The sequence below is a fragment of the Patagioenas fasciata genome, chromosome 6, assembly GCF_037038585.1.
Source record: "Patagioenas fasciata isolate bPatFas1 chromosome 6, bPatFas1.hap1, whole genome shotgun sequence".
Taxonomy (NCBI): Eukaryota; Metazoa; Chordata; class Aves; order Columbiformes; family Columbidae; genus Patagioenas; species Patagioenas fasciata.
Genome location: NC_092525.1, coordinates 16,266,651 through 16,283,534, shown reverse-complemented (window position 1 = coordinate 16,283,534; position 16,884 = coordinate 16,266,651). Strand labels below are relative to the sequence as shown.

At 40.3% G+C, this 16,884-nt stretch overlaps 1 protein-coding gene across 4 annotated transcripts in view; it reads left to right on the top strand.

The window, feature by feature from the left end:
- Nucleotides 1-16,884, top strand: part of TNNI3K (TNNI3 interacting kinase) — a 48,028-nt gene that overhangs the window by 6,853 nt on the left and 24,291 nt on the right. For all 4 annotated transcript variants that reach the window (XM_065841833.2, XM_071810051.1, XM_071810050.1 and 1 more), the window contains exons 6-17: nucleotides 2,146-2,244; nucleotides 3,689-3,827; nucleotides 8,188-8,332; nucleotides 8,417-8,521; nucleotides 9,134-9,228; nucleotides 9,869-10,018; nucleotides 12,027-12,113; nucleotides 13,026-13,082; nucleotides 14,102-14,194; nucleotides 14,280-14,337; nucleotides 14,457-14,651; nucleotides 14,752-14,856. In XM_065841833.2, coding sequence (XP_065697905.1) covers nucleotides 2,146-2,244; nucleotides 3,689-3,827; nucleotides 8,188-8,332; nucleotides 8,417-8,521; nucleotides 9,134-9,228; nucleotides 9,869-10,018; nucleotides 12,027-12,113; nucleotides 13,026-13,082; nucleotides 14,102-14,194; nucleotides 14,280-14,337; nucleotides 14,457-14,651; nucleotides 14,752-14,856 — 1,328 coding nt within the window. The remainder of the gene's footprint in view (nucleotides 1-2,145; nucleotides 2,245-3,688; nucleotides 3,828-8,187; nucleotides 8,333-8,416; nucleotides 8,522-9,133; nucleotides 9,229-9,868; nucleotides 10,019-12,026; nucleotides 12,114-13,025; nucleotides 13,083-14,101; nucleotides 14,195-14,279; nucleotides 14,338-14,456; nucleotides 14,652-14,751; nucleotides 14,857-16,884) is intronic.

Sequence of the window (16,884 nt, the reverse complement as noted above, 5' to 3'; positions counted from 1 at the left end):
TCCAGCGGGAAACTCAAACATCTGCAATGATAAGTCTTCTGTGGGCTGGAGACTCATCACTGGGAGCAGGGAAAGGAGAGGGACAAGGTTCCCTGGGTACTGTGATCACGCTCTCTAGACAGTTTCTTATCACCCACGACCTCAGCGCAGTCATTTCACACATCAGCTCATTTCTGTCACCCTGGCAACAGCTCACTCACTGTAACTTAATTATTTTTTTAATCTCTTCAAGTACCGGCTGTGCAAAAATACCTCGGTAATGAAAGGTTTATGACTGTAAACGTACTCATGAATTCAGATACTCCACGTTTTATCTCCTTTGGGTCCATTAAGCAAGCAAAGATTTTGTCCTCTGCTTGAGTAAAACTTTTAACTTAGAGAGTGCTGGACTAATTTATGGAGACAGAAACAGCAGAATTCTTTAAAGACAGATAATCAGCAAGAAATGCATGAAAAAATAACTAAGTACAAAGCAGGAAATACAGATGATATTAATACCTGCCTTTAAGCTGTGAATTTAGCTGTGCATTTTAGGCTTATAAATACGCTTCAAATATAAGAGTTTGGCTGAATAAGTAGAACAAAGCGTGTGTCATTTTCAACAGAAAAGAAGAAACTCTGTGCATGTACATTACAAGGAAAGATACGTGTCTGATGAACTCCCAGGTTAAAGCAGCCATGGAGCTCACTGAAAGAAATCCATCTTTTGTGCTACATTTTCAGTCAACTGGCTTATACAGACACACACACACACTATTTGCACTGGTTCAAAGGCCTTAATTGCTAAAGTTTTCTTCTCATTTAAAGTTTACCTGCTAAGGGGTCAATAATCATTGATTTTATTTTCTTAGAGGATTTCTTATCCCTCCCTTGTCCAAAAGACAAAGTCCTTATGTAGTCTGCCATATTTTTTGTTTTGTTGACTCCTTCTAAGCTTCAGAGTAGCTTAATTAAATGTCTCAGAAGTAAGCATAATTGGCTTGAATGTTCAAAAAGCTTCTGAATAAGCCTTTCATAAGAGAATTTTAGGAAAAATTACACAGTAGGAGTATTGTTCAAAGTGTTCCAATTATCATTTTGAATTAAAAATTGGTACCCTCATGGTAGCCTCTGCCACCACGGCACGAGTGCACCCATTGCTCCCAGCAGCACTGGTCCCAGTACAGACCCAGGTAGAGCTCAGCTTGACCTGAGTTTCCAGACAGGGGACAACATTATAACTGCTGCTCTCCAAGCCCATCAGGTGTGTGATGATGTGGTGTCACCTCAGCGGTGACAGAAAGGTGTATTGGGTGCAGGTGTCATAGCCAAACATCACATCTGCCATGTCCCCTCATCCACCACCAGAGTGGGGCTTCCCAGCCACCCACCGTCCAGCATCCTCATCATTGTGAGACTTAAAAATTAACATTCATCAAAACGATATGTAGAACTCCTCCAGTAAACCACAGCATGAGGCCCTTAGCATGCAAAAAGCTTCCCTTGTGCTTCAAAAAAACCAGCAGCCCTTGGGTGTCAGCATGTGATCCAAAGTGATTTCATTCACACTCCTGTTTTGACAGTTATTCGGAAAGCCAATGTTTGATAATTCATAGCTAACCATGAAAACACTGGCCTCCTGAAAGACCAGAAAACTGACATTTGAAAGAAAACACTTAGGGTTATTTATTGAAACCAAAGGGCTATTATGTTTTAAAATAAAAGGAATCTTTACACACTGAGGGAATTTACCTTCACACATTTACATTTAAAAGAATATTTCATTTTGTTTTGATTTGGTTTTTTACTTCTGAAAACTCTGATATGTTTACTGCTCTTTGTTCATAACTGCTACAAAAAAATTAAAGGTTATTCTGAGAAACTCCAGACAGTCATTTCTCTGCCTTTTACTTCATAAATCAATCTCTTTACGGGTGAACACATTTTCAGGCTTATTTATAAAGCATCAGTGACATTCAGTGTTCAGTTAAAGTACTGTAAGTAATCACTTTTACATGTACACAGTTCGACACCTTTATAGCTTGCTTGTTTGGAGCTTTTTGCTGTTTTTTAAGCTGGTGATGTAAGGTTTCCAAATCTTGCATTACTAGCTGACCACCTATATATAGCGCTTCTACTTGGGATTTTCTGTTTGTTTCATTCCAGGCTGTTGAGATTCTTTTGCAGCATGGAGCGTATGTGAACGTTCAGGATGCTGTTTTTTTCACCCCATTGCATATTGCTGCATATTATGGCCATGAACAGGTAATAAATGGGAGAATTTCAGAACGTTGAGGAGTAGAACACCAAGGCAATGCTAAACTCAGAGTTGTAGATTTTTTCTTTGCAGCCCAGAGGGTACTGCCCTGGAAAGGTCTCACATACTGAAGTTACACGTCTAGGAGTCTGAATATCAACAGGACATTTCTACACTTTAATTCCCTGTGCTAGACCCCAGCAAAAATTGGTGTTTTCCCCTCTGAACCTCTTGAAACAAATAATTGTCTCACTAGCTATGACAACCTACAGACAGACCTGGACCCAGAGGCACATTTCATATGGTGTTTACTCACCCCACATTTCACAGGTTGCGCAAGGAATGCGAGTCTGCTACCGTAAACTTCTCCAAGGAAGTGGACATCACTTCCCAGTAATAATTACGTGGAAACTCTATTGGCTTTCTCTGGAACTCACAAATTGTGGCCACTTTCAAGTTAACAGAAAGAAACAGTAATTTGGGGAGCAGGATTTTCCATGAGGTGCTGTGCACAGGGCAGGTCCAGCTGTGCTTGCTCTATTCAAACAGATCACAAACTTGTGAAACATGATCTGACGTTCTGCCCAAAGCTGGCATCGACCTTCCCAATTCTTCCTTTTACTAAAGGATAGTTGACATGTGGTTAATCTAGCACTCATTTGCCCTGAATAGCCCTTCTATGTGAGATGTAATAAAGAGTCTATTTGGGCTTATGCAAGTCATTCCCTGTACTGTTCCTTGGCTAAAAGCGTGTGTTCTGGGATATTGTCAAGTTTCAAAGGATGACCTACAAGTAGAGTGTATTTTTCATTCCAGTGACATGTTACTTGAAGTGTTTTTGTAGGAAAAGCTTCTGAAAGAGCAGAGTCTGTTTGCACAGATGATTCAAAATGCTTCTGTGGCTATGTGACAGCAAGGGTGTAGACCACAGATGCATCCTGAGATCCCTCTTGTTGTACACATAAATATATGTGCCTCATCATCCAGCAGCATTAAGAAACTCCTTGCATGTTGGGCTGAGAGATTAGTTTGCTTATTTGTCGTAAGCCATTTCTGAACAAATAATCACAGTCTTGTGAAATTACACTAAAAACTCCGATGGTCTCTTGTGGTAATATACACTGTTTGGAAAGGAAGCCAAGGCTCTAACATTGTGGACTTTGGAGGCAGTTGCTTTGTTATGCTGACTGGTCAGTTGAACAAATACATGCCTTGTGTCCAGCCCTTTACTATACATAACATTTCAGAGAATGAATGAGCACTTGCTTTCGAGCATTTTAATCTTTTCATAGAAGTGTAATTTGAAAATGAGTTTTGTATTGAATCTCTTCTCCCTCTTGCAACTTTTAAGAGATGCTCACGTATACTATTACGCAATGCAATATTCTATCTGATTTTGTCAAAAGATTTATCTTCATGTGATATTTTAATTAGCTTTGATGAAATATTTAGGTAACTCACCTCCTACTCAAATTCGGAGCTGATGTGAACGCAAGCGGTGAAGTTGGGGACAGGCCTCTCCACTTGGCTTCTGCCAAAGGTTTCCTCAATATCACAAAGCTCCTGATGGAAGAGGGAAGCAAAGCTGATGGTAAGAAAAGATATTTGAAAAAATTCAACTTTAACATTGTATTTTATAGGCAGAGTCAGACCTTGAATGTTGAATTTAGCTTCCTAACACATACTGTGTGTTTGTGTATCATCTTTGGGCAACTGAAAGAAAGAAATAGCAGCTGGAGAGTTTTCTTCACTTGGTTTGTCATCTCACTTGCGTTCTGTTTCCGTTCTTGTTAACTAATATGTACAATATATAAGGTAAAGTCTTGTCCCTCTTGTAGTCTATGGCAAAACTTCCATTAATTTCAGTGGGGTTAGCAGTTTGCCTTGGGATCTTGGAAATTTGATCCTGGAAAAACAGAACTGGAAAAAACAAGAAACAAATGAACTAAAAGAGCATGTGGTGTAAGAAGCCTTTTGCTCCCAAAGTAGCACGCTTTGAAACTTGGTATAAATATAGCAGTGAAGGAACAACTCTTAAATGCCTAGGAATGGAAGTAATTGCTGAAATAACCTGAAGAAATTTTGGCAGTGTTCTGTGCAGACCAGTAATTGGTGTCATAAAGTTGAACTATTCCTTTTAACCCAACCTGAGTGACTTGTTGATCAGCTCTGGGGCCATGGCAACTGAAAAAAAACAGCAACCGCTGAATCAGACTGAAAAGGTCAGAGTATTGCTGAAATACAGCAATATTTGCAGCCTAACAACAGCCAAAGTTCTTCTTAATCCCCACCACAGTATACAAGAAAAACTTATAAAAGCTATGTACTACCCATGTATATATCATCACAATTGTTCATATTTTATAGATGCATGTATATAAAATATGTTACAAGTACAGTTGGTTTTCCAGATACTAATCTCTTCATTTGTTTTAACATAAAGACTGTAGGGAAAGACTGAGCAAATTCTGTGTATTTTCAGAAATCACATAAGGTCTCTCAAGCACATTTCTTGAGCTGTTGATCAGATTCCTTTAAGCTTCTAGTTAATTCTGAGATCTTTAATGTATCTCGAAGACCAGCATGCCATTACAAGTTTCTGTCACTTGAAGTGTCTTAACTATCTGGAGATGTTTTCAAACTGATTTAGCCTGGAATTTTTCATTTATGTTTTTATTTTTAACAGTTCCCATTTCCTTCTTCATTTTTTCACACCTTCCAAATTCCTAGAGATTTCTTTGCATTACTGAGTCAATGGGATTGCTACCAACGTGCATTATTTATTCTGTCAGGAAATTCAGTTTTATATTTTAGAACATCCAAATCGTAGAATGTAGCAATAATTGGGGCATATAGCATCTCTTCATAGTTTTCGATTCATTCTTGTCATCTGGTAGAATTTTTCCTGGGTTAATTGTAATGAAAAAAATGGAGAGGAGGGTTTTTTTCTTAGGGTAAAGATGCAGGTGAGCCCTGGGCTGAGCCTGGTCTGGGGATAAGCCCGGCCTAGGACTTGTGTTGTGGAGTCCTGAGCCCCTGGGCCATCAGAGGGAACGTGGTCAGGTCCCAGCAGCGCTGGCATCTGGACCGGAGCCCAACGCATCCAATTGATTGGTGCTTCTCAGTCTCATCTGCCACTTACATGAAGGGAGATAAACTTGATTATTGAAAATAACGAGCTGTTGCTGTGTTATCAGCTGACCCGTCCCAACACTCCAGCAGAAAAAGGAATGGGTGGATGAAAGGAGGGATTTTAAGAAAACAATTAATGGTGATTTAGAATTATCGGTATGTTCCGCTCTTTCTTATGTTCCATTTCTTTCAAAATAATTGCTTCTTAAATGTAGAAGTAGGACTTCTAATGTAGATGTTTGTGTGACTTCAAAAACTGTTCCCTTCAAAGTGAAAGAAAAAAATTCATATTTAGAAAACTGTTTTCTAGTCTGGTAGGGTAGCTAAAAAACAGAACATCTACAAACTTAGCAAACTAGTCAGTGGCCAGGAAACAAACATTTTCTTTTCTTCACGTAAGCTAAATGCTTTTTTTGTATTATTCTCCACACTGGTGGTTCTGGAGATTTCTTTCATGGACAATGTGATATCAAATATATTCTTTGACTTTATAACTTCATGGTCTTCTAATATAATTTGTCTGCTCTCAGGACTACTGACCTGCCCAGCATTCCAGCTCCTCTTTTTTCAAGTATCTTTGAAAATCACTATCACCTCTGCCAAATACAATCCATTTCAAATTTTAAACCAGAGTTTCATATTAAAAATCCAGCCATGTTCAGTCAGGCTTCTCTGAATGTTAATCAGTTATCACTCACTGGGACTTGAGCAATTTCCCTTATTTTTTTTAAAACAGACTTGCACTGTTTTTTTTTCATCCTTTTACTTACTGAAATGATTTTACCTGTTACTTTCTACCTAACTAATCTCGCCATCCTAAGAATAATTTCTACAGTACTCCATCTTCTTCCAGATAAGAACTTAGCATCTGCTCATTTTTACTGTTCACTTGTAAGGCAACCAAATTTTTCAGTCCCTGACTGCCACAACAGATGTATTATCTGTCTTCAATTTAATATAAAAATACTTTAAAACTGCAATTTGAAGAACTCTCCTGTACTCTTCTTTAGCAATACCTGAATCAATATGATAAATACCTTTTTGCCATAGCTCTCTTCTAAAGTGCTTTTAACTGATTTTGGTTTGTTCTGCCTTTGAACTTCTCCTTCTTTTTAAGACAATATTCCAACTTGCCTGTCACATTTCGTTTAGGAATCAAAAAGCTATCAATTAAAACAAAACCCATCATCCCATGTTGTATAATATATCCCTCCAGAGCAAAGGAAAGGGTTTGCCAGCATTTGACACCGTTTCCACCTGCACAAAAAAGGATGATACATGTGTTCTCCTTGCAACCCTTTACACCTTGTTGTGGTGCAGCCACTCGTGGTCCCAGGACCCCGATGTCCTTCAGGCCGTTCTGTGGGCACATATTCTAAAACACTGACATTCGCTGTTGTAGAACTTTGACATTTATTCCCCTCTTATTTATAGCACTTCAGAAGGAATCTGTGCCTGGTAGCTCATCATAATAAAAAATAAAGGCTAACATGTCACATGAATCTATAAAGTGAAAAATTATCTTAGAATAGAGAAATAAACCAGTTTACTTTTCTTTACTCTTTTTAATATAAGACTGATAGGAAGGTTAGTGGGGACAGTTAATGAAATTTGTGGGCTACAAGCTTAATGCAAGCTACAGAAATTCCTTTTTTTTTTCTTTTTTTTTTTTTTTTTGGCCTGAAACACAATTCGTCTTTGGAACTACCTGTCACTAGATATTAGTGAAGCTACAAGTTCAGCTCAGTTTAGAGGGCCATCCATTTCTGTGAGCATTCAGCACTACTTCAGGCTCAGCTATAGGAAAGAACTGTTCCCAAGAGCTGTTTGTCAGAGCTGTGCTGAACAGCACGAGTCTGGACATCTCTAACAAACACATCATTCCTGAGTAGGATCTTCATTACTTGTAAACCGTCTCAAAGATCTGGTGCTAGACTGGACTGAGACCTAAATGTTGCACAGGTAGGCTGGACTTGTCAGTTCTATCAGCTGCGATATCAAACAGCTGTGGTTGGATCTTTAAACATGGAAAGAAATACCCTCAGAACCACAGCAAGGCTTGCTCTCTTTTAAAACAGAGTAAAGACCTTTTTTTTGATAATGAAAACAGTATTTGTATGTCTCTGCTCCAACGGAAAACTCTGCCTAGAGCCTTGTACCATCTCAAGAACTGTTGGGTTTATCTTGTTCTGTTACAGGATATTTCAAAAATAGAAGCTCATGATAAAAATTGTGTCTTCATTTTGTTCAAATTTCTTTTCTGTCACTGTAACTAATTTTAGACTTTGATCCTGCTACCTAAGGAAGCTAAAATAAACCTTTAAACCAACTGGATTTTCCTTTCATAAGAGCAACAGTGAAGTTTGTTTCTTTCCTGTATTTGCAATTAATAACTGTTGTTCCGTGCATTGGAATAACTCTATGGATTGCTTTCTTACATGTGGTAACTACGTATCTTACTTCTGCTTCACATTGTATTATGCCGGCAGCAATTGTTCTTTCTAAGGGTCATTTATAACTCGTGATTCATTCCTGGAAAGTCGCACCAAAACGTTCAATACATCTGCTACTGGAAGAAAGCAGTTGTACCCAAAATCCAGAAAATTGTCTTGACAGTGAACTGCAGATGATACTGAGTAATGTAGTTTTGATATATGCTATCTCACAGAAATTTCAATTTTAAAGAAATAGGACCATAAATACTTTAGCAGGAGATTTTATAATGTATATGCACAGCACATAAAGCATTACTAAATATCCCAAACAAGCTATGTTAAGTATAAAATGCTTTCTTTGTCTCTTTCTGGGTCGAATGACAGTGAATGCTCAGGACAACGAGGACCATGTTCCTCTGCACTTCTGCTGTCGATTTGGACACCATGAAATTGTGAAGTTCTTGCTGCAGAGCAGCTTCGAGGTGCAGCCCCATGTGGTGAACATCTATGGAGACACCCCCCTGCACCTGTGAGTCCCGGGGGGCTGGGGCACACTGTTTGGGCATGACCAGAGGGCTGGTGTGTTAACAACCATCACTGGCTTCATCCTCAGCGCCTGCTACAACGGGAAGTTCGAGGTTGTCAAGGAAATAATCCAGCTCTCAGGAACAGAAAGTCTCACTAAAGAGAATATATTCAGTGAAACAGCTTTCCACAGGTGAGTGTTTAAAATGCCATTATCAGCAGAATGCATGACCCAAAATTACAGATGTCCCAGGTGAGGAACAAGGAATCAGAGAGCACGTGGATGGTGCGTCTGGAGCTGCAGGAGAGGACGTGCTGTAAGAGGTAGAACCAGGTGCTGAATGGCAAAAGAGTGAGCAAGCGTAGGGTAGGCATCGGGTTTGTCAACATGTGTGTGAATGGCGATCTCTCCTCCTGTCCAGTTTGAAGCTGAGTTCAGAGCCTGTTCTGCCTGGAAACCTGCTTGAGCCTCGATGTTCCACATCAGGAATGAGGTGGCAGAACACGGTTCAGTCATGATGCTGTTAGTTTGTAAGGTGTTATTTAAGCGGTACTTTGCAAAACAGACTGTATTATTTTTGCATCATTGTGCAAAATTAATTTATGTAAGAATAATTAGAATATTTCTGAAATGATGGGAATGAACATGCTTTGGTGGATTAATCATGCATTTGCACATATCTAAAGACCCCTTATTCTATTACTACATCTTTATCTCCATGTAGTACTTCTAAAATTTTTGGCTACCCGAAGTATTTGTCCTTTTATGGACTATAGCATTCACTTTTGCCTTTATTTTTTGCAGTGCTTGCACCTATGGAAAGAACATAGAACTGGTAAAATTTCTTCTTGACCAGAATGTTGTGAGCATCAATCACCAGGGAAGAGATGGACACACAGGTAACATCACCATCCTCTTGTGTATGAGTGCATGTACCAGTGCCAAAGAATGTGGAAGCCATATATGCAGTCAGGATTTCCAGGGTAATTCCCATGATAATTCCATGATCAGCATCCCATTACCTTTCAGACAGATCTCAACTTTTTTGAAATATATTTGCAGGCAGGCACAGAAGTGGTAAGAGTTCAGTGAGGATGTGTCAGGCTCATTAGCTTGTATATGAGTGACAAAACCTGATGTAAACTGGTTCTCACGTTGTTAGGCTTCTCAATAGTTTGTAGAACTGATCCTAAGTGTTACTCTACCAGGGATGGGCATATAGGACATGGTGTCTGAAGGACCACACACCTCCATGTCTTCCCCCCCCCAAAAAGAGCCTTCTTTATTTCTAGTTGCTTTTCCTCAAGTACAAAGTTGTTAATGTGATTTGTAGGTAGCAGAGTAAATGATGACATGTTGTATAGCAGGCAATAGATTGGTTCTTGCAGCTTTAGTATTTTATTTTCACCTGCTGCCTCAGGTATTTTTTTTATAATATATTCCTTTATCAAGGAAATCTATTTGTGTTTTGTAGTTGTTGCTGCAAGCCCTATTGTGATGTTCTGGCAGTCGTGCTTACAACCTTCTCTGATGTTCCAGGGCTACACTGTGCTTGCTACCACGGGCATATTCGACTTGTTCAGTTTTTACTGGATAATGGAGCTGATATGAATCTGGTAGCTTGTGATCCTAGCAGGTCCAGTGGAGAAAAGGATGAGCAGACCTGTTTGATGTGGGCTTATGAGAAAGGTACTTCAGTTTTCTAGTTTCTGCTACAAAATCCATAAGGACAATCCAGGAAGGAGAGAGCAGTACAAGAAGCTGATGACAGCACAGAATAACCCTTCAGTGCCTGTAGACTCAGAACTCTCACCATCTGCTTTCCAGTTCCTGGCACAAGGGGTTATAAAAACCAGCCCTTTTCTCTGTCTTCTCAGATATGCTGTTGAACATCAGTTTAATTCAACACAAACTCAAGGACAGGAGTATTTATGTGTTGCTACAATAGAAAACATACAACCTGTTTAGAAAAGGTTATTTCTCCCTCTGGTATGCATTTGAGGAGTTTTAATTTTATTACCGAAGGTGGCATTAAAGGAGCAATGAATCAGAGTCCATAATCTTAAATTCTTGCAAATTTGGATCAAATCAAGACATTTTCCATGTCCCGTATGTACAGTGTTCTGTCGGATTTCTGTCCTGCTTTTGACTTCATGCAAATGAAAAGCTCTATTTCTTCCTGAAAATGCTTCTGACGTTCATATCCATGTATGGATTTCATGGGTGTTTGAGAGCCCTGTATTTTTGTGAGGTGCCCTTCAGCTTGTCCTTCCTGGCATGGACATTGCAACCACGGTGATGGAAGCAGCCTCTGCACTGCCTGGGGAAGGGACCAGCCACCTTTGGGTCAGCACTGCTGTTACCTGGGGTGATAACACCTCAAGCATTTAGTTCAAGAATCCTCAGAGTCTGGATGTCCAGAAAGCTGCTACCTGTAGAAACCCGTCCTTAGTTCAAATTCCTGTGTTTTAGAGAGCTGTTTTTTTCTGGTGACACTGGTGCAAGCCCGTGTCCCCAGCAGCCGTGGAGGCAGCAGGGCTGTCCTGTAGAGGTACCGGGATGAGAGTCAGCAAAAAGCATCTGCCTCCTGTTTCCTCCAGAGCTGGAGCTGTAGGTGGTTTGCAGGACTCCAGAAGGTCTGGCAAAGAGCCCTTCCTTAACTCGTGGGTTTGCTGCCCTCTCCCTGGCTTCCTACAAGCCAAGAGGTTTGTACTCATCAGAGTACTGGTGCAAAACATCCGTAAAGAAATGCCAACAAGCTCTGCGACGGGACAAGCAGGGATAACAGGGAGCATTTGGAACGTGACCCGAGCAGCATCAGGTCCTCAGTGCAGACGAGTCTGCTGCTCCTCCTGCCTGCTGCCGTCCCTGCGAGCGGCATGTGGGACCATCCCTGGGGACACCAGCAGCACTGACCCAGTGCCCACACACCGCACAAGGCTTCTCTCCGCTATCTCCTGGGGATGGGGACAACAGCAGATACAGCTGGGGGGTTCTGGGACATTGCCCCCACGTCCAAAAGCAGTGCGGTACCATTTGTGATGAGAATGACTGTCATATAGCAAAACTATGGGTTCCAAAGGCTTTTCCAATACCTGATTGTAGCAAAATACTCTGTATGAAATTGCTGAGGGAAAATTCATTTTTGAAAGGTTTAGGAAAAAGTTGTGAACACTGCGAAGCAGAACTGTGTGCATCAAACACCTGAGAGCAAGGCATCGTGCACACCCTGCTCTGGTTCCTTTGGAGAATGGGGAGCACAGCAGCTGCCACAGCAGCACCAGGGGGAATTTTGTCCAGTTTAGGACACCAGAAATGAAATATTTTCAGGCACTGGTTGTCCCTGTAAGGCCTATTGAAGACTATTGTCAGCTTCCATTCTAGAATTTCTATAGCAGGGTTTCCTGTTGCCATTTATCACATGTTGGGATTAGGTGGCCTCGTGAAAATAACATGCTTCATTTTATTGGTAGGTATTTCCCTATATTTCTGTATTTAAGAATCCTAGTATGTTTCAGATTAGCACCATTGTATCTCTGTTTACATGTTCTATAGGCACATTGTGCATTTTTTAAAAGTCTCCTAATTTTGTATAAATCAATTAATAAAATTAAATAATAAAAGCAAAACAATCAAACAAACAAACCCCATTATTGAATTTACCTGCAAATCCTTATATTTGCTCTTTCTTTCCTAGGTCATGATGCCATTGTGACTCTCCTGAAGCATTATAAGAGACCCCAAGATGATTCACCCTGTAATGAGTACTCACAGCCTGGAGGAGGTAGGGTCTGAGAAATCACTTTATTCTCTCACTGAAGAGTCTGATCCAAAGGCCACTGGAGTCTCTGGGAATATTCCACGGATGGCAGGAGCTTTGGATCGATTCTGTCTGGCAGAAAGAAAATTAGTGTCATGAGAATCCCCATTTTCCAGGTACCCCCTATTTATGTCAAAATCCGTCCTTTATCTTAAAATAGAGTTGTCACTCTGTATTACTCACTAGAAAGAAAATCTAAAAGCTGTGAGGTGACGATTGATCCCAGTAATCATTACCCACACCTTTTTACATCCTTCAGACCTTGTTTAGCCATTCTCTTTGTGCTGTTAGTTCTGATGTTTCTTTGATTACTGACATTCAGCATATTTCTATGATCAGTTCCCTTCATATTTTTTAGTATCTTTTGATATCTAATTCCCCCTTGGGAAAAAAAATTAATTACCATTTTTGCTACAAAAATCCTCATTTATTTTGGCAAGCGGTTAACACACCCAGACAGAGGTTTTGCTGGTGACTGTTTGAAGCTCGAACAGAGACACAAGAGATGAAATCCCTGGTAGGTGGAACAGCCGAAGTGTGTTGGGCACCTCCCAGCACACTGACAGCGCGATGCGCTCGCAGCCCAGGCTGGGTTAGTGAATCTGCCCCGGGTTCCTTCACAGAGTCTGGCTGGTATAGAATAACAGGTGTCTGGAGCACCGGGGACAGTCCAGTCATTCCACAGCGCTTGGTGAAGCGCTACACAAGTTACTTTCAAGAACACAGCAATATCACTTCACAATCATACATGTTTGTGTGCTTATGTGTATTTTAAGCCCTTTATTTTTCATTCTTTAAGCAATCGTTGCCTCATTAATTTATCAGTACACATGCTTATACTTTCTTTGAATTCCATAAAATGTTCTTTTATTTCAGATGGTTCCTACGTGTCAGTTCCATCCCCTCTAGGAAAGATTAAAAGCATGACTAAAGGTACTCCCAATGGCAAGGGAAAACTTGAACTTGTATGGTCTTTTTACCCAAGGTATTAGTCAACCGGAATGTGCTACACAATTCATGATTCCTAGCACTTTCATTGTTCAGAAACTTAATGATGTGCATAAGCAGCAGCTATATTTCCCTAGGATAATTTTAGGAAACAATACATTTAGTTTTGTTGCTCAGCATCACAATAGTTCCTATATTTATCTGATTTTCATGAACTTTATTTTTTTTTTTTATTTGGAGAAAAGGATGTGATTGTGAATCAATACTAATGAAATACTCATGTATGCATGAATGCAAACAAATATCTTATTGAATTTCTCTGTAAAATGCCTGCATTCTGTCAAAATATGATTTGTGCTAATCTGAAACACATATAAATAAAACATTCAGATGAGTATTTGTACTTTAAAATATTTCATTTTTCATGGTACTTTCAGTTTAACACTTCAAATACTCACTCTGGATATGATCAAATCCTTACATCCTTTACACCACAGCATTGGAGTGCTCCGTTTAGAAATATTCTGACAAACTTTATAGTAATAAACCAAAAAGATGAACAAAGTAGGAACGTTTGCTAATTAAATTAAGTTGCAAAACATAGATTCCGCATGTCACTAAAGAGCCAGTCAGATCTGGAACAGCGTCCCCTGCACCAGCAACGAGCATCAGATACACAGACAATCGGGAGCTCATTCTCCCTATGAAGAATTTTAGGGAACCATGATGTGGTACCAGCAGAGCCCACCCATGGGGCAGCGCTCATCAGTGATACGACTTAAAGCCAAGAAAGCCCAAGGCAACAGTAGCATTGCAAGTGTTAATATTTGTTCTTGGGGTTTACTGCGGTTCCTAAAAGAGAAGGCAACAGGATTACCAGCCAAGCAAGTTACAGGAGGAAAATCAGCTTTCCTGTGCAATGGTTTGGTGAAGTTAAATGTTTCTATTCTGTCCTTCCCTATGACTCCATGTTTTACAGATAGGATCTATGTTTTGTTTCACAGAAAAGGCAGATGTTCTCCTCCTCCGTGCTGGTTTGCCATCGCATTTCCATCTTCAGCTCTCTGAAATTGAGTTCCATGAAATTATTGGCTCAGGTACCAGAAATAAGAATGCATCCGTTTTAAATATCTGATGTTCGTAATAACTATATTGGTGCTTATTTATTTTAAACCATTTTAGGGTCTTTTGGAAAAGTGTATAAAGGACGATGCAGAAATAAAATCGTCGCAATCAAACGGTAAGTTTATCTGACTTTTCCATCTTGTTTGGTTAATGACCTAGTCTGAAGGGGTTTTTTAGAAAAAACACATTTTATTATATTTTTGCTTTACTGTTTTCTCTTGTGTAAATTCTAAGCTATCGGGCCAATACCTACTGCTCCAAATCAGACGTGGACATGTTCTGCCGCGAAGTGTCCATCCTGTGCCGGCTGAACCACCCGTGTGTCATCCAGTTTGTGGGCGCCTGCCTGGACGACCCCAGCCAGTTTGCCATCGTCACGCAGTACATCTCTGGCGGGTCACTCTTCTCCCTGCTGCACGAGCAGAAGAGGTGAATCTGCCGGCGTGCCACAATTTACAGATAAAAGTAATTTACATATAATTCTTGTCTGTTTATTAACTTTGAGTATCTTTTTTTTTCCAAAATACAGAACTCTGGATCTGCAGTCTAAATTAATCATTGCTGTAGATGTTGCCAAAGGCATGGAGTATCTCCACAACCTGACACAACCCATCATACATCGTGATTTGAACAGGTGAGTTTCTTTCTTTACCCGAAGAGTTCAGGACAGATGAAGCCCCAAACACTGGTGCTGCTCTGCAGTCCAGCTGTTTGCACAGCTGCACAGGATCTCATTAACAGCCATGGAGCTGGAGGAAGGTCTGTGCATCCACTGGACTGGGCAACCAGGACACAATGCTTCCACATTCACTGGAGGCTCTCACACATTTTAGTTGGATGACTTGACAGACAGAACTCAAATTCGTGCTTATAAAAATTTCACTGACAGATATCTTATCTGAAATTTCAAAGCTATTCATACCTTACCTGCACACACTAGCCCTGTGGGATAGCCTGTTTACAATTGGTGTATTTCCCCAATATAAGTTCTTAAATCCCAAACATTAATTAATTCATTCCACCGATTTTTGTCCCTCTAAGAATTAAGCGCCTGATTCAAACTAGTCACTAGTCCCCCTAAGTTCAATGCAGGAATGCAGAGGATTTCTAGAGGCAACTCCTCCCTGTTGTTTTCCCCTTAGAAAAGGGGGAACCTTGATTGATCCTGTGCGTGTCCTGGAAGGGAGCAGCTCAGACTGTGCCCAAAGCTGAAAAGACTCAGAGTTTTTATGCAAACTGCTATGAGTCGCATTTGCTGAACTGTGATTGTCATTAAAGGATGCAGCTGCTAAAAAACAGTGTTTTCTTGCATCTAGCCCACCAATGTTCCATCTTGGTTAGAAGCAGGAAACATCCTCTTTGCTGAGCAGAATTTTTGTGTGTTCTGTTTACATCAGAAACCGCTCAGACCAGACATTCTGCACTAACTCCTACTTTGGAGGGATTGAGCCCAAATTACCTGTAGGTGTGTTCAAAGAAAAGCAAATGGGAAAACAGTCAGTTCTGGAGAAGTGGTGCATTTCTGAGCCTTGAAACAGCTTGTGAGACAAGAAAGCTGCTGCAGAAAGAATTCTTATAAAGTAGGACAAAGTGAGTTACAAAATGGGGTTTCTTCAGTGTCAGACACACGTCTTCATTTCCCACTAGCTTAACTACTTGTTCATTTTGTTTGCATCTCAGGTGACTGGGGCTATAGAGTTATGGTGATATAATGAATAAGGTTTTCCTGCATCTTGCTCTAAGTTTTCATTTTCCAGTGGCACAGCTGCAGTGAAAGGTTTTTTGTGAGAGACACTTGTTCTTTTGGAAAAGGGAGCTGAGTTTTTCCCTTTGCTGAGCAAAGAAGTGAACCAATCATCAGACTATACCCAGTTCAAGGTTCTGGTATGAAATTCTGAAAAAATATGAGGCAGCAGCAGTTTTCTGGATGTTGTTGTTGGTACCTCCAAGAGACCAGCATGACTTGCACGTGTAAAGGGTTCTGTGTTCATGCTCCAAGCCAACAGTTCTGCAAAGGCCACCAGTGTAGGCAGGGACTTCAAATGTGGTGTTTGTTCTTTACAAATTGAAGGTTTCTTGGGATTTGTAGCATAACGAGGACACAGGGTCTGTATATATATATATATGTAAAAGCAGATACAGGGGTGCAAACTGAAGCCCACCAGGCTCAGAGTCCTGTCTCTGGCAGTGGCCCGTGCTGACAAATCTGAGAGCCAGGCATGTATATAATGGTAATGTATTGAATTCTCTCTCAGTTCCCAAGAACTTTAGGTTGAAAAGGATATTTTCAAAACTGAGTACCTGCTTTTGAAGTCACATTTTTTAAATGAAAGAATAACTCTATTTGTGGTTATAAAAGAAGAAATTTCCTTGCAGACCGAAGAAGAAAATCAGATCACTAATGCAAAAGAAACTGCACATTTATTTATTTTATTCTGAAAAATACCGTCTTACAAACCGTATCACTTCAAGCCAGTCTTCTGGGATTTATGTGCCCTAGGTTAGCAATATTGGCACAAATTCTGCTTTATACTCTGACTGCAGATTTTAGCACACTTGGCATTATTCTTCTACTCCGATGTACAAGCGCATCCACCTGCTCATGGTAAAACCTCTACGAGCACAAGCACCAGCTTGGATTATTTCTGCTGGTACCCCGAGT